At 39.4% G+C, this 17,892-nt stretch overlaps 2 protein-coding genes and 1 pseudogene across 2 annotated transcripts in view; 2 read left to right on the forward strand and 1 right to left on the reverse strand.

Annotated features, from left to right (window-relative positions):
* The window catches only part of LOC107749438 (acyl-CoA dehydrogenase family member 9, mitochondrial-like), a 10,128-nt gene extending 7,792 nt beyond the window's left edge, over positions 1-2,336 (forward strand). The window contains exons 17-18 of the mRNA XM_016564596.1: positions 938-1,010; positions 1,252-2,336. Coding sequence (XP_016420082.1) covers positions 938-1,010; positions 1,252-1,352 — 174 coding nt within the window. The 3' untranslated portion in view covers positions 1,353-2,336. The remainder of the gene's footprint in view (positions 1-937; positions 1,011-1,251) is intronic.
* LOC107749504 (uncharacterized) lies at positions 1,965-15,544 on the reverse strand (annotated as a pseudogene).
* A 1,268-nt stretch (positions 15,545-16,812) lies between these two features.
* LOC107749439 (EF-hand and coiled-coil domain-containing protein 1-like) overlaps positions 16,813-17,892 on the forward strand; it is a 20,113-nt gene continuing 19,033 nt past the window's right edge. The window contains exon 1 of the mRNA XM_016564597.1: positions 16,813-17,631. Within this exon, the coding sequence (XP_016420083.1) occupies positions 16,852-17,631 (780 nt within the window). The 5' untranslated portion in view covers positions 16,813-16,851. The remainder of the gene's footprint in view (positions 17,632-17,892) is intronic.

A 17,892-nucleotide genomic window follows, 5' to 3' on the forward strand; every position in this document is an offset into this window, starting at 1 on the left:
ATGCGTTCTGTGTGAATGGTTTGGTTTCGGTTTTAACCCATTCAAGATCTTCTCCGCGTTGAGCTTCTATATTTCTCTAATATTTTGAATGAATAACTCAGCGACTGCGCGTCTCGTGGGCTAGACTAACAAACCATTAAAATGCAACAACGTCACTTACATCATTATCACCGCATCTGGCGCGCCATTGATGATGCTCCCTGACGCACTCCTAACATTCAAATGCAAATGTTTATTTTAAATTTGACTAATAATCATTCTTTATTCACAATCTCCTCATCACAGGCACTCATTTCAGCATGTGTTCGTGTTTGTGTGTGCTGTCTGCGTCACTCATCATAGCACGTGCCTATATCGTTATCGATGACGTGTACCGTCGATAAATATCGATACTGTTTTATCGCCCAGGCCTACTTCAACCTTTTGTTCAGTGTTCAGTCAATGAAGGATGCAATGTTGAACAAGCACAGATTAGGGCAAAAAAGAAGAAACGGTTCATTTACTTGACCCATTTAGTGGACGTTGCAGTGTGACAAAGGAAGCATTTCTTCTCAGAAGTGGATTGGTCCCGGGAGGCATTTCAATAAGCTGAATTTTAATTCATAGCAGCAGGGCTGTTTTGATTTTGCATGAGAGAAACAATTGACGGAAACAATTTAATGACTTGTCATGCTGAGACTGTGCTGCTTGCTTGCATATTGGCTTTATCCGACCCATAAATAGTTACAGAAGGTTATACACACTTTTAAACATACATTTCATAATTCTGTGGTGTTATTTTTTTTTTTGTCTGTTCAACTTTTGTGAAATTGTTCTTAGGTCAAAGAGTGTAAAATGATTTTGCCAACAAAAACCTCATAATCAAGGAAATTTGCTTGCACATTAATTCTAAAATCGTTAATGTAAACAGCCTTGTTAAATCTCTGCTGGCTTTCAGGTGCTGCTCACCAACACTTTCTGCAAGGATGCTCATTTCAAGAACAACTTCTTGTTGACTCAGCTTCAAAAAAGTGAGTAAAATGCACAGCTATAATTGATACCAGCCCTTCTTGTTTTATTGCATAGCAAGACAAAGCGCTTGCACATGTTGTAGAATTTTCTCCACAACCTTACAAACCATAAGTCCGTCGCTAACACTTGCATGCGCTCTTCATACTGTTCCAATTATTATCTGCCTAATAACTCCAGTCAATGCAATGCATTAGATCAGAGCATTCAGTGAACGGATTGGGACTTGTGTGTTTTCTCCAGATTCCCCAGAGGACAACGATGCCAACATAAAGAAGATTGCCCAGGAGGTCTTAGCCAAGAGGGCGTATGTCTGCTCACATCCTCTCGACAGAACCTTCTGACATGTCTGACAGGCTTCCCACAACCTTGTGTCTCAGTTTAACCCAACAAAAGTGAGAGTAACTGCTGTGATAATTAAATAGACTTCTCAGAATATGCAGTATTGATTGAGCCTCACTCTCCAATGTTTTAGTTCTTTTTATATCATTTTTCTATGACATATAGTGTCACCTAAGTGCTTCTTAATATTCGTCGAACAACATAAAATGTGAACACAAAAGTGATTTTGAAGCAATACCTTTAATGCACATGTAAGGTGATGTCTTTGTTGGTTCTCATCTCTGTGATGTTTCTGCTGTGTTTGAAGTGGGCAGTTATCATGTGTCTTTGGGGCTTCCGAAGGTTTCTGGAAGGAGTGTGTGCTTTTCTCTTCATCTGTGAGTGCTAAAACACTATGCTTGTGGAGGAATGAATGTGGCCTCCAGTAATCTCTGTTAAAAAATCCAAACGTTAATGTCAGAGCAGTTTAAAATTTGATTAATTTTTTTCTCAGTTCTGCACCGCAGAGCTTCCAGAACGTTCTTTTTGTTTGTTTCGAGAACTTATATAAGTAGTGTGAATGGTTCTTGCTCCTTTCCAAGTTGGGGTGCAGTAATTTAGCCTATTATTAATTATTAAAACCGTACAAACTGAAGCACAAGGATTGTGTCTAACCTGAAGTGGAATTTGCTGAACTGGGATGAGTATCTTGGAATTGTGTTTTTGTCCCAGCTCAGGCTGTGGTTCTGAAAGGGTCCAGGAGCAAATGGAATATTGGCCTCCCTCTCTGCTGAGCCAGTCTTTTCAGAAGGCTGGACCACAGAAATAACAGGAATGGACTGAGAGAGAGAAAAAATACAGGGATTAGATCTCAAATACTAGTAAGCCTAAACGGTTTACAGAATCCTGAAGTATGTTTTTGAAGTACGTTGGACATTTGTCTGTTAGGAGACATAACAATCTGTTCTGTCCATGTGATTTCTAAAAATGTTTGAAGTTAATCTAACAATAAATCTGATATAATTTTCAAAATGATATTTGACTGTCATGCATATTTTTATGTTCTGCATTAATGTCATTTCAGGAAATCATTTAGCTTTTTGTTACTTTTAAAGCCAATCCTGGCCTCTTTAGAGAATATTGCATGGGCTTGTCCTTCAGTATGTCTTCTAGTTTATCCAGACCAGCTTTCTTCATGTGACAACTGAACTCAGGAACTCTTCCTGTAGAGGTCTCATCGAACAACATCTTCCTCTGCCACCTGTTGTACTGAGCATGTACAGCCTGGAGCTGTCCCTCATGGAGGGGACCCCCTAAACAAAATACAAGGTAAAATGAGCCCACTTGAGTCTTGTTTCATACAAATGAATCTGGCGCCATTTTTCTTAGTTATCGGTTGTACTGAAAAAAGACATTAGAGGACTTCAGAATTAATATAATATAGCATAATACTGTTGCAGGGCTCCTTATGTTACTAGATTGCATTTTTTTTTTTCTTTGAATGCGTTATCATGAGCAAGTACAACATATCCACCTACCATATGGTTACACAGGAAAACAACAGAAAAACAGCAGAGTGGAATGCAAAAATGCCCCTAGTTGACTTTTCCCTTAGTGGAAGCTTTAAAGGGGTCATATGATGCTGCTAAAAAGAACATTATTTTGTGTATTTGGTGTAATGAAACGTGTTTATGCGGTTTAAAGTTAAAAAAACACATTATTTTCCACATACTGTACATTATTGTTTCTCCTCTATGCCCCGCCTTTTTGAAACGCGTCGAACCAGCCAAATTAATGCTCAGGGGGAGCGCTGGCCCAAACTAACTGGGGCTTGGAGTAAAGTTCAAAATCCTGATATCTGTGGATCCATGGCAGCCTGGATCGGGAAAGTGTTGGCTTCAATTTGTTCCCATGGAGAATGTTTTCTCTCCAAGACTGTGAACAAAAATAAAAAACATTAATCCCATGCTAAAAACAGCTGATAATAACAAATTGTAAAAACACAAATATACATGTTCAGTTGCTCAAATAGGAGAAACTGCTAATGATAATATCAGTCTGTTATCTGTAAGGTTCACATTTTTTGGGTGCTACGCTCATGTTCAGCAGGGAACAATAAGTTACAGACTCTGAAAGGCAGATAAATCCATTTCAGGCAAGCACATGCTTCTAGATAACACTCTGTGTCCCATGAGTCAATCAGCATTAGCCCTGTCACCGAACTTACAATCAAATACTGTCTTAAGCTCTGGGGATCTGTAAAGAGGTGGGCAAGGTAGGTAAACATCAGTAAAACTCTATCTTCTTGCTTAAGCTCTTAGGAATGTCCATAAAGTTGACATTGCACTGAGAGGGAAACATGACACAGATGGGTGTAATGGTGGCATCGCTCCTCTATCTGAGCATCGTCTGGGCACTTTGGGTGCTGGTTAGATTCAATACTGCCCTTAAAATCTGGGTAAGAGATGCGAATGCAAGTGGAGTCCTAGAAAGAGGATAAATAATCACATTTCGCCAAATACAGCTTAAATAGGGATATAATCTCAAAAAGGCCCAGCAACCTGCCTAAGCATATCACAGAGATCTTTTTTCACAGTTGAACAATTTATTTTGGTTAATGCAATTAATGCCAACCTTCGAAAGTTCTCTGTAGAGTAGTTCTCCACCCTGATTTGGAGAGTTCATTCTTTGAACAGTAATATTTACCAAAAAAGTTTGTAAGTCACTACTCGCCCTGTGGATGTCGTCAATATTTGCCTGAAATAAAAAATGCATTCAATCAATTGCTAATTCAGTTGCCTTCCAAACCCCATTTGATAAGCATATCAGTCATTCATTACCTGAATGAAGTCCTTCACATTTTTACCCTCATTCTGTTTCCATTGGAAATATTCTCTGTTGAAGTTGTCTAGAGGTATGCGAGTTCTCTTTCTAATGTTATGATGATCAGGTATATCCTGAGATTGCTTGGTCTCTGTTGCCAACCATAACTCTCCTCTCCCAAGATCCGATCCAAACTCGTTGCTTAAGCTTAGAACCATGTCGGCTGATGGGAACAGGTCATGGTGCACTAATTCTTGAAGCTTCTTGGCTTGGCAGATGTGGCTTATACTAAAAGGTTAGTTGGAAACATTTAAATTTTCTTGAACAATATCTCAATGTTTCACTACATTGGTTTCACTAGTTTTAGCAATTACCACACTGAATACTTTTTTGTGAAGTATAATGCGTCCAATTACACATGGTACTTCATTCTGAAATTGTAGTAAAACATTAATACTATCCTAAACCAATCACTGTGCTGTCTTGTAGCCTACTGAGAAACCCAAGAAAAAAGGACCATGCTAGAAAGAAGGTGGCAAAAGGGAGATGCTCTTTGGGTGTAATTGCATTTTTACCGTTTCATGGCTTCAAGACAGGCATGAGGAACCGTATTTCTGATAAACACCAGAGGCTCCATCAAAATGGTCTCAAGTGGTTTCACAAGGCAAACTGGACTCAGACCCATGTCAAGCATGTCATACAGTCGCTTTGAGAAACTCAAGTCTGAGTTATACAGCACAGTCACCTGTTCCTCATCATCTCCATTCAACCTGGAAAAGATCAGATCAGTCTGTATGATCTTTGGGAATTTTTGATGCATATTGGTAAATGTTGCGCACATGTGGGAGCGATTTAAATGATTACTCTCTAACTTCATAGGCACTGTAGTCCACAGTCTTTTTTGGACTGCTTGATCCTTCAATCCTTCCAGAATAAAAAGGTGTAGAGCCTTATCCATCATATGAAATCCAGTGAGAACATTCAGCCTTTTGTTCTCTCTGTCTTTGGTGTTTATTTTATGACCAGACATGACCCTTTGAATTGTTTCCTCTTGATAACAGTTTAGTTGGAAGGCATCTGCATTGATTTGTAGAATTTCTGATGTCAGTTTGGCTAAGAAGGGAGTATTGTTATACTTGAAGACATAAATCATGCGACCAAACGGACAGTCTCCTTCACTGTTGCCATCTTCAGGATGAAGGGTATGTGCTATCTCCACCTGGACTTTCAGTTGGGCGTCAGCTTCAAGATAATGACCCACTGGCATTGCAATATCTGAGGGAACCTCAGAAGAACTTCTGAGTTTATTTTGCTTAGAAGCAGAGCACCTAATGGGCAGTTTCAGCTTCAAATAGTTGCATCCTCAAAGAAGATCTGAAAGATCTAGTTTTGCTATGCCATATGAATCATGAAATTCAGTATCTCCTTTTAACGCATTACGAGTAGCCCATAAATCATCTTTGGCATCACTAAGGTCAGCCCAAATATAGCTGGTGTACTGGAGGGTTTTTCCTTTTTTCCATCTCGATCATGGACCTCGATCTTCATGGGTGGACCTCTAAGAAACTCAAACAGCTTTCCAGGGCTCAGAAGGCCAGTAAAAATCACATTTACATCCTTGAAGTAGATGTTAGCATTGTGATCATGGCTTTTGGTTCTGTAAATAGGCATGTTGTGGAACTTGTACTGGCAGTAGACATTAAGACATTTTGCCTGTTGAAAGATGAATGTGATTATTCCTAATTTGTTTAATATGTTCATGTTGAATAATCAAACTAATCATTTCTGAAATAGCATACCTTAAATACACGGAAAGGGACGGGAAATGATGGCAGAGAAGAAGCTGATAAAACTGTGATGACTGCTGCTTGGATTTAAGTGGCTGATCAAGATTGATATTCCAGAATCCCTCTTTTACTCCTCCGGAACAAAATCCCAGGCAGTCAGTGATCATCATACTCCCTAACATGAAGAGACAGTACATGCTAGCCATGATGTTTGAAAAATATATATCATACACTACCTTTCAAAAGTTTAGGGTTGGTAAATTTGACTTATTTTCTTTTTATGTTTTTGAGAAAGTCTGTTATGCTCACCAAGGCTGCATTTATTTGATCAAATATACAGCAAAACAGTAATATTGGGAACTAGTTTTTTAAAAGCCATTACTCCAGTCTTTCAAAATCATTCAGAAATTATTCTGATATGCTGATTTGGTGCTCAAGAAATATTTCTTAATATTTAATCTATATTAAATATTATGAAATGTTTCTTACATTTATATAACATTTTCCTAATATTATTAATAAATGCTTAATATTTTTGTGGAAACAGTGATACGTTTTTTTTTTTATGGATTATTTGATGAGAGAACAGCGTTTTCAGCCCTTTTGTATTATATATGTATTTACTGCACTTTTGATGAATGTAATGCATCTATGCTGATGGAAAGTAAACATTTCTTTAAAAAAAACTTACAAATAGCAGTCAATATGTCATAATCTAACTATGAGAGTGTCCTTCACTCCCATATCATAATATCATATGAGTTCCCTATCGCATGGTCTCTCCCGTTGCATTGCTGATCCTTATGGGGAAACTCCTGTTTACTCTGATACTAAAGCCTGATTTGGTGCTTCAACCCGCCAAAAGAAGCTGCTGCCTTCCCCTGCGGCCATCTGGCTCCATCACAGACTGAACCAATGGGCAGACATGCTGTCCAGGGACAATGTGGCTCCAGGAGTATGGAGACTATTCCCAAATGGTTCAAATTATCTGGTCTGTCTTCGGCAGGGTAGAGGTGGTCCTCTTCACCTAAGAAGACCACTTTCACTGCCCAATTTATTTTTCGACTGGCCCAGCGCTCGCCTGTATGCCTTCCCCCAGTAGCCCTGCTTCCTCAGGTCATCAGACAGGTCAGGGAAGTCCGATGCTCAGTCCTCTTGGTGGCCCCACTCTGGAGGAATCAGATGTGGTTCCTCGAGTTGATTCAGCTGCTATCGGCAGCCCCTTGAGCGATACCACTGAGGAAGGACCTTCTCTCCCAAGCGAAAGGCATATGATTTGGCATCTCTGCCCAAAGCTGTGGAGCCTTCATGTTTGGCCCCTCGACAGGGGCCTTTGCAGCTCCTCGTGAGTGTAACTAATACCATTTTAGAGGCTAGAGCTCTGTCTACAAGATGTCTTTACACCCTTAAATGATCAGTCTTCTCTGACTGGTGTGCAGCACGGAACCAGGACCCCTGTCCAACGTGCTAACCTTTCTACAAGAGCTGCTGGGTAAGGGGCACAACCCTTCCACACTCAAAGTATATGTGGCAGCCATCGCGGCAAATCATTCTCTCGTGGCTGGCCATGTCAGTCAGCAGAAACAACCTAGTCGTTAAGTTTCGGAGGGGAGTTCAGACATTGAATCCGCCTCGCCCTCATACTGTGCCAACTTGGGACTTATCTATAGTCCACAGGGCCCTGCGAGGACCTCCCTTTGAGCCGCTCCAGTCGGCCGACTTGCGGCCCCTGTTGCTTAAGACCGCCCTCCTTCTGGATTTAGTGTTGGTCAAGCAAGTGGATGACCTGCAAGCACTGTCAGTCAGTGTTTCCTGTCTTGAGTTTGGGCCTAACGACTTTAGAATCGTCCTCAAACCGAGACATGGCTATGTGCCAAAAGTGCTTTCCACTCCTTTCAGAGCACAAGTCATCACCCTCCTAAAGCTCCCCAATTACAAAGGTGAGCAGAGTCACCACTCTAATCCACTCTGCCCGGTTTGGGATCTTAGAGTGTATGTTGAGCGATCTAGCCCGTTTAGGCACTCAGAGCAGCTCTTTGTATGCTTCAGAGGCTGCTGCAAAGGGCTGCCGATTCTGACAAAATGGCGCTCAGAGACGACTTATATAATGGTCGGCACCTCCTCTTTTGACGGGTTGAAGCGCCATTGGTTCATGCAGTTACACGAACGTGAACAAATCAGGCTTCAGTATCAGAGTAAACAGGACTTTCCCTATAAGCGTCAGCAATGCAGCACTCTTTCCCTTATCTCAGGGAACCGAGGTTACGTTAGTAATTGGAGCGATTTCCGTCCTTAATGGATCATAGTTTGGCAAAATAATAATAGGATTGGGTAATAGCCTCCATCCTCCAGCCAACCCTGTAATGAAAATAGCTACATGTGATTTGTCTGGCTCAGCTTTATGGGAACAAGGCTAGAATATTTCCCAAGCTAAGGCATTCATCAGGAGCTCCCGCTGGGGGTCTGGATGAGACACATCAAAAGCTAAAGAAGCAGTCGGTTGGTTTTGGTTGGTGCCATTCCACAGCCAATTATAGTGGCTAAGTAGCAAGGACCCTGCAGGGAAACCCCTTACACAGATCCACCCCACAGCGCTCAGGAATAAGGGAAACAGCCCCTAAATGGCTAGCTGCCTCGCTAAAGTCATGTTCATGATGTATTATATAAACATAACATTCACTTACAGGAAACCTGTGTATAAGTGCCATAAGAATGGGCGAGTACAATAGATGTTGGCTACTAATGGGGGTTTTTTTGGAGCATAAAATTCAGAAAATTATTTTTATGCTTCAAAAACTACCATAAGGACTTTAATGCAAGTATCTTGCTCTACAAGAACATGTAACATGTAAACTTTAATGTCTCTTGTGAGGTTGCTAGGATGAAACTACCTGCAAGGAGAGGAGTGAAACTGAGCTCCAGTGAGCCGGCCTCCTTTTCCTGTTTGACCCCCATGAGTTCTGCAGTATCCTGGGTGGGTTTCTGGAACAGTGTCTTCATATGGCGCTTTTCCACTGCATGGTACGGCACGGTACGGCTCGGGACGGGTCACTTTTTGGTGGCCGGAGAGAATCGTCACTACCTGCGTCATTGAACTTGCTACACAAACACAAAAGAAGCGCTAGATTTAAATCAACACAGCCAGCGAAGGATCAAACGCAGCTGTTTTGAACGAGGGCACCTTTTTTTAACAACCAAAAAGTGGCTGTTCCCCCTGTTGAGGAAGTACAGACGTTCCTCTCGTTGATAGCAGAGGAGCGGATCCAGCGAGAGCTTGATGGGGCAACGCGGAATGAAAAAGTTTTTTAGGAGTCGCGGCAGTAGAGGCGGCGCAACTATAACGACATGTGAATAATCCCGCCCATTCTAAAGCGATACTAAACTGCAGTGGAAACGCAAACCGAGCCGAACCGAGCCGTGCCGTACCGTACTGAGCCGTACCGAGCCGAGTCGTACCACGCAGTGGAAAAGCGCCAATAGTTGGCGATGTTTGGCTCTTTTCTACTGTTAAGCCACTCTTACTAGGAAATAAATTGAAATAGACAAATAAGATGACCACTGACATGCTACTTCAAGAGTCATAATGATAAAATCATGATGAGACTATTTCATCTTGTGTATAAAGATGTATTAAGGTATTTAAGCAGTTAGTATTAATTCATCAATCCTGGTAGATTTACAGTACCGTTATAGGGTCAATACGTTTTTTGTTTGTTTGTTTGTTTTTTAAACTTAATACTTTTATTTAATAAGGATGCATAAAATTGACCTACGGTGACATTAAAAGCATTTGTAATGTTACAAAAGATTAATAATTAATTAATAGTTATTTCAAATAAATGCTCTTCTTTTATTAATCAAAGAATCCTGAAAATAAGCAGCACATCTGTTTTCGACATTGATAATAAGAAATGACAAATGGCTGCTGAAAATTTAGCTTTGCCATCACATTAATAAATTACAATTTAAATTATATTAAAATAGAAAAGTTATTTTATATTGTAATTATATTTCACAATATTACTATTTTACTGTTTTTGATCAAATAAATGCAGCCTTGGTGAGCATAAGAGACTTATTTCAAAAGATTTATTTCAAAAACAGTTTAAAAATTTTAACTGTAGTGTATATACAAATGTGTTAAAAGTGTTTCAGTGGTGGAGGACTTGGATTCAGCTGTTGGTTTTTAAATGTACTTTTCATTATAATGACACTTTGACATTATTATGACCACACAATCAAATCAAACCTTTGTATGTTGTAAAACAATAATTTCCATCGTAAATTTTTTATTCACATACAGTATAAGCATTAGCATCACGTTGTAGCCTACCTGTGGCACAGCGAAGCTCCAAATCTCTGCGGTTTTTCATAGATGGCCTTGTTCTCAGGTTCTCCTTCTCATCGATAGCTCTCATCTCACTAACCATCTTCCTGATGCCACCTTTGAAGACATTTAGCATGAACTCTGGCATTTTTAAGAATGGTCACTAGTCAGGGCAGAGCGCCGACATGTAGCGCCATGTGGCGTCCCAAGTTCGAGTCCTTTCGAGTCGTGGACCTTTCCCGACCCCACCCACTTCGCTTCCCATCAACCTACTGTCCTATCTAAATAAAAGGCATAAAACGCCAAAAATAAAACTTTTAAAAATAATTTAAAAAAAAGAATGATCACTAGAAATGCTGCATGTTTGAATTGTGCTTTGTGCTACATCCGTATAATATTCTCCCTTCTCACAGCACTGTAACAGATGTGAGGATGTGATTTCACTATCTCACAATTATCTGTCGTAGTGAATTTCACACAAAGATTCACAGTCATTTTCCTGCCTACTGTGATGTAAATGACTGTCTTTAAATCGGTTAAAACACACTATGACTAGCCCCCTCCTGAAGTAATTTTATTTTTCGTCTATCCTAGACGCCGTTCACTTTGCAAAGTCATTATGCTCTGCGGTATCTAAACTCTAGATCTTGCTGTAAAATAGAGGTATTCAGACCACATTTACACTGAAGGAAATACTAATAGAAAACACAATCAGTAAAACGGGTAGATCATACCCATTTGATCAGGATCCTCTCCAGACCTCTGTGGCAGTCTGAAGGCTTTGGTTCTGTCATTCCTGGCTTTGAAAGACACTTTGCTGTCCCATACTCTAACAGTGACCTTATGGGAGGCCAATTTAATCAGGAGCTCTTTGGTGACATTGAGTTTTAGAGACTGAGACCAACTCACCCACACCTGGTTTCCTTCTCGCTAAGGCTTCAGTACCTCGACAGAACAGATAGCACATGATTTTATAGAGATTTGTTCTATTTCAAAAGACAATAATAGAATTACACTACCATTTAAAGTTTGGGGTTGGTATGATTTTTATTTATTTTGAAAGATTAATACTTTATTTATCAGGTCAGGTAAGGTTATCAGGTCAAAGTAGTAGTATTATTCTACATATAAATAATTGATCGTTTACAAGCTCTTGCTTTGAATTAACCCCTAATTAATTCCAATAGTTTACCTTAGTCTCATTCGCCATGTAGAGTTTAGCCGCCAAGCCAAACATCACTAGATCCACTCTGGTTGGTTCAGGCTCATCAGGCAGCATGTTGTACTCAATGCAATTATAGCCCTCGGCTCTGGGGGCCTCCACTACCTCACAGGATGTGTCTTTCTTTCTTAAAATAACATTCATTTTAAATGAAAAAACAACGAGCGTATGAAGTAACATTACAAATAACGCAAGTCAGATTACTTTTCCAAGTAACGCATTACTTTTGGGAGTGAGGTGCAGAGAAAGAGGCAGTTCCTTCAGCCTGAGGCTTATTCATTTCACTTTTGGTGTGAAAGGGCCTTTACAGTTGCCAAAAATATAACTTTTGAGTTTTTTTTATTAAAATGAATAAGCCTGCTCAGGTGAGAAAAAGTAAAGTAAAAGTAACTTAATTCATTACTTTCCATAAAAAGTAATGAAGCCAGTTACTTTTTCATGGAGGTACACATTGTAATGGATTACTTTTAAAAGTAACTTTCCCCAACATTAACAATGATGATAATAATAATACTAATACACAGTTTGAAGAAATTTGAGTGTGAAGAACCACTTTGATGTTTTTGAGAATTCAGCCAGCGCACGTTTCAAATTTAGCACATCATGCAATTCTATTAAAATTTTATTTGCTTTAAAAAGTTTAACTGACAACAGCCCTAACAATTAAAATAGTAACTTTTTTTTCAGTTTCAGTTTTTATAGTCTGAAGAAAATGAGTGATGCTTGCCTGTGGAAGTTTTACAACCTTAATAGTAGGGTGTTCAAATGGCACTTTTCCACTGCATGGTACGGCACGGTACGGCTCAGTACGGTTCACTTTTGGGGGGTTTTCCACTGGGTACAGTACCTGGTACCTGGTACCTGGTACTTTTTTTAGTACCACCTCGGTTGGGGTTCCAAGCGTACCGTACCGTTACCAAAACGTGACGTGTAAACTCTGCTGATCACGGATTGGCCGGAGAGAATCGTCACTACTTGCGTCACTGAACTTGCGACACAAACACAAAAGAAGCGCTAGATTTAAATCAGCACAGCCAGCGAAGGATCAAACGCAGCTGTTTTGAACGAGTGCACCTTTTTTTAACAACCAAAAAGTGGCTGTTCCCCCTGTTGAGGAAGTACAGACGTTCCTCTCGTTGATAGCAGAGGAGCGGATCCAGCGAGAGCTTGATGGGGCAACGCGGAATGAAAAAGTTTTTTAGGAGTCGCGGCAGTAGAGGCGGCGCAACTATAACGACATGTGAATAATCCCGCCCATTCTAAAGCGATACTAAACTGCAGTGGAAACGCAAACCGAGCCGAACCGAGCCGTGCCGTACCGTACTGAGCCGTACCGAGCCGAGTCGTACCACGCAGTGGAAAAGCGCCAATAGTTGGCGATGTTTGGCTCTTTTCTACTGTTAAGCCACTCTTACTAGGAAATAAATTGAAATAGACAAATAAGATGACCACTGACATGCTACTTCAAGAGTCATAATGATAAAATCATGATGAGACTATTTCATCTTGTGTATAAAGATGTATTAAGGTATTTAAGCAGTTAGTATTAATTCATCAATCCTGGTAGATTTACAGTACCGTTATAGGGTCAATACGTTTTTTGTTTGTTTGTTTGTTTTTTAAACTTAATACTTTTATTTAATAAGGATGCATAAAATTGACCTACGGTGACATTAAAAGCATTTGTAATGTTACAAAAGATTAATAATTAATTAATAGTTATTTCAAATAAATGCTCTTCTTTTATTAATCAAAGAATCCTGAAAATAAGCAGCACATCTGTTTTCGACATTGATAATAAGAAATGACAAATGGCTGCTGAAAATTTAGCTTTGCCATCACATTAATAAATTACAATTTAAATTATATTAAAATAGAAAAGTTATTTTATATTGTAATTATATTTCACAATATTACTATTTTACTGTTTTTGATCAAATAAATGCAGCCTTGGTGAGCATAAGAGACTTATTTCAAAAGATTTATTTCAAAAACAGTTTAAAAATTTTAACTGTAGTGTATATACAAATGTGTTAAAAGTGTTTCAGTGGTGGAGGACTTGGATTCAGCTGTTGGTTTTTAAATGTACTTTTCATTATAATGACACTTTGACATTATTATGACCACACAATCAAATCAAACCTTTGTATGTTGTAAAACAATAATTTCCATCGTAAATTTTTTATTCACATACAGTATAAGCATTAGCATCACGTTGTAGCCTACCTGTGGCACAGCGAAGCTCCAAATCTCTGCGGTTTTTCATAGATGGCCTTGTTCTCAGGTTCTCCTTCTCATCGATAGCTCTCATCTCACTAACCATCTTCCTGATGCCACCTTTGAAGACATTTAGCATGAACTCTGGCATTTTTAAGAATGGTCACTAGTCAGGGCAGAGCGCCGACATGTAGCGCCATGTGGCGTCCCAAGTTCGAGTCCTTTCGAGTCGTGGACCTTTCCCGACCCCACCCACTTCGCTTCCCATCAACCTACTGTCCTATCTAAATAAAAGGCATAAAACGCCAAAAATAAAACTTTTAAAAATAATTTAAAAAAAAGAATGATCACTAGAAATGCTGCATGTTTGAATTGTGCTTTGTGCTACATCCGTATAATATTCTCCCTTCTCACAGCACTGTAACAGATGTGAGGATGTGATTTCACTATCTCACAATTATCTGTCGTAGTGAATTTCACACAAAGATTCACAGTCATTTTCCTGCCTACTGTGATGTAAATGACTGTCTTTAAATCGGTTAAAACACACTATGACTAGCCCCCTCCTGAAGTAATTTTATTTTTCGTCTATCCTAGACGCCGTTCACTTTGCAAAGTCATTATGCTCTGCGGTATCTAAACTCTAGATCTTGCTGTAAAATAGAGGTATTCAGACCACATTTACACTGAAGGAAATACTAATAGAAAACACAATCAGTAAAACGGGTAGATCATACCCATTTGATCAGGATCCTCTCCAGACCTCTGTGGCAGTCTGAAGGCTTTGGTTCTGTCATTCCTGGCTTTGAAAGACACTTTGCTGTCCCATACTCTAACAGTGACCTTATGGGAGGCCAATTTAATCAGGAGCTCTTTGGTGACATTGAGTTTTAGAGACTGAGACCAACTCACCCACACCTGGTTTCCTTCTCGCTAAGGCTTCAGTACCTCGACAGAACAGATAGCACATGATTTTATAGAGATTTGTTCTATTTCAAAAGACAATAATAGAATTACACTACCATTTAAAGTTTGGGGTTGGTATGATTTTTATTTATTTTGAAAGATTAATACTTTATTTATCAGGTCAGGTAAGGTTATCAGGTCAAAGTAGTAGTATTATTCTACATATAAATAATTGATCGTTTACAAGCTCTTGCTTTGAATTAACCCCTAATTAATTCCAATAGTTTACCTTAGTCTCATTCGCCATGTAGAGTTTAGCCGCCAAGCCAAACATCACTAGATCCACTCTGGTTGGTTCAGGCTCATCAGGCAGCATGTTGTACTCAATGCAATTATAGCCCTCGGCTCTGGGGGCCTCCACTACCTCACAGGATGTGTCTTTCTTTCACTTTTTTTTTTTTTTACTTTTCTCTGAATTAGTAAAATACTCCTCATGCTCTGCTTGATTTAAGAAAACAAAAAAATAATATAATTATTCATGCTAAAAAATAAGACTATTTAGACAAGACAACGTGAGTTTATTTCCTTTACTGATGTCAAGAAAAAATATTTCAAATGCAACATCAAATTGCACACAAGTCTGAAACACTATGCATTGAAACAATACCACCCCCCATACCTTTAAAGATAGCTAATGCAATGCTGATTGTACAGGTGACAATGTAGCTGGACTCTGTTGTAAATGTTGTTATTTTTTGTTTCTCCTCAGGACTGGATTCTGGAATTTCCATATATGGTTCTTTACTTTCCTCAACATCAGGTTCACAGTCTGGGAGTTGTGTGGAGTTTAAAGACAAATTTTTGAGAATCTTTTTTTTTTTAGTCTTCATCACTTCTCTCCTTGTCAGGTGATGCTGAGACAGTGCATTCCATTCTCAAGAAATGCTGGATAAGGTGATATAGGACGATCACAAAAAAGTACTATGATGATACTGTATGTAATGGTTTCAGATACCACAATACAAAAAGAAAAAGAAAACTTCTGTATTTTATCATTTTTAATTTAAACAATGTTGAATAAGCATCATTATTCTATAAAGTTCATCAGAAAAACTTACCATAACGGACAGCAGTTTTCCAGCTTTCTCCTCACCCCTACTTTTGTTTTAATTGAGCGCATAAGCATTGGAAAACTTTGTAATGTTGGCTTTTGTTACATAGAATGCTTTGCGTCGCTTTGACAACCAAGAGTCGCTAGAACATAATGAAGCTCGCGCGCTGGTAAATAGGAAATGACAAGCTGCTCATGGAACTGCAACTACAGTCAACAGAAGTTACACAGTGGCCGATCGACATTCGACTCCACCGGCGCTTCAAAGCTTTTACTTAGGCTCCTAGAGGGCTGAAAATAAAAGATTATTTCTGCAACTTATAAAACAATTCCCGTGCAGCCAAAGAAAACTTTAGTGAAAGGAATTTTCGAAAGTAAGGTAGGTACCGAAGGTACAAAATGTGCAAAAAAAAAAAAAAATGGAAAAATGGTAGTTCTCACCATTGCTTAATTAATGAATGTTTCCTAGGAATGTACGGTAAAAAAAAAAAAAAAAAAACACTTAATGGGACGATACATTTAATTTAACAGTAATTTTGCCGTAAAATACTGTTTTTTTTCTTTCTTTTTTTTTTTTTTTTGCAAATAGAAATAATTACTTGTACCATATTACTTACTACGAAAACCTATATTTAACCAGACAATACATGTTCTTTTAAAAATAATGTGTAGATCTATTATGACATTATGATATTTTTGTTCTTTAGTTCATGTTTATTGCATTATTTTATTTTATTTTTTATTATTATATTTTTTTGTCTGCGTGGGTTACACTGTACGTAGGCTATAGGTTATAGGTTTATTTGCCATTGTTCATAAAAATTGTAATTAACTTTGATGTATATGTCGTCTATTGTACTATCTGTATTATTATTGTATATTTCAGCATATTTTAAGTTGTGAAGTATTAGTTGTATGTTACATTATATCAGTTCTGTATATGTATGAAATATTCTGAAAATCACCACAATGACTCTCGAATTGCTAGCTTCTTTTCAAAAGTTTTTTTCCCCTCTGCAGTTAAGGTTTTGTGGGCAGTGCTCCCTTCACAGCAACGCCTCCGCGCGCACAGAGCGAGTGTCTACTACAAGAGTGGGGCGGTCTGGTGTTCAGATGACATGAACTTGGTATGCTGTTTGTATTCTTAGAGGATCTGTTGAATCCATTAATCCGTTTAGGCACTATAAATGGAATTCTTGTGAGGGGAAAAAGAATGGAAAAGTCGGACGCATGCGATCCATACAGCCGACCCGCGCGCAGGACACAATGGATAGTGAGCACTCTGGCGTATCATTACGGACTAGACCGTGGAGTGGAAAACGAAATTATAGTCCTCGCAACCGGGCTGGATCAATACCTTCAAGAGATATTTCATCACCTAGACTGTCAGGGAGATGGTAAAATACCAGCCGAGGATTTTAACATTCTTTGCGAGATTTTAGGACTCAATAGAGAGTGTGATCTGGAGGAGTGCGCGGGGATTTTGGATAATCTACCCAAAGAGTTCAGCTTCAGGCAGTTTCACGCAAAACTGTGCGGCTATTTCAGTACCAAAGCTGGATGCCAGTATGAGAATGGGAGGTTGTTGGTTGGGAAGGAGAGCGAGCACATAGAGACGCAGATCAGACTCAGGAGCCCCTTGAGGCGGCGCGAGAAGGTGCTGTATTTGGGTACCAGTAACAAGCGAGAAAGCGGAGAGCCGCCTGCTTCTTCCACTGTGGATAGACACGCGTCAGTTTGTAGGCAGCTGGGGTCCTGCACCAGGGAGTGCTATGAGGAAATCGTGGCCCTCGAGGAGGCTGAGGACAGGATAACCAAACTTGAGGAGGAAAATGCGAGTCTCAGGGAGTTGGTGGAGGACATGCGCGCGGCTCTTCAAAGCAGTGATGCTCGATCTCTGGCCTTACAGGTACAGTCATTGTGATGAACTTCACACAAAAGAACAAAGAAAACAAGCAACGATATTCTCTGAATGAAGTCTACTTGATTATTAGATCGAGTTAGCGTGCGAATATAGGTAGTTTTAGGGCACAATCTGTTGATCTTGTTCGCAAACCCATAGTATTTTGTCACCCGCATCTTAAAGAAAAAGCGTTATGAGGGCAGCTGGGGTCCCTCTCGGTATGAATCGTCGTCAGGGGGTGGGGATCCCCCTGTGGGGGCACCTAGA

This window comes from Sinocyclocheilus rhinocerous, unplaced genomic scaffold (assembly GCF_001515625.1).
Source record: "Sinocyclocheilus rhinocerous isolate Xijiao unplaced genomic scaffold, SAMN03320098_v1.1 scaffold889, whole genome shotgun sequence".
Taxonomy (NCBI): Eukaryota; Metazoa; Chordata; class Actinopteri; order Cypriniformes; family Cyprinidae; genus Sinocyclocheilus; species Sinocyclocheilus rhinocerous.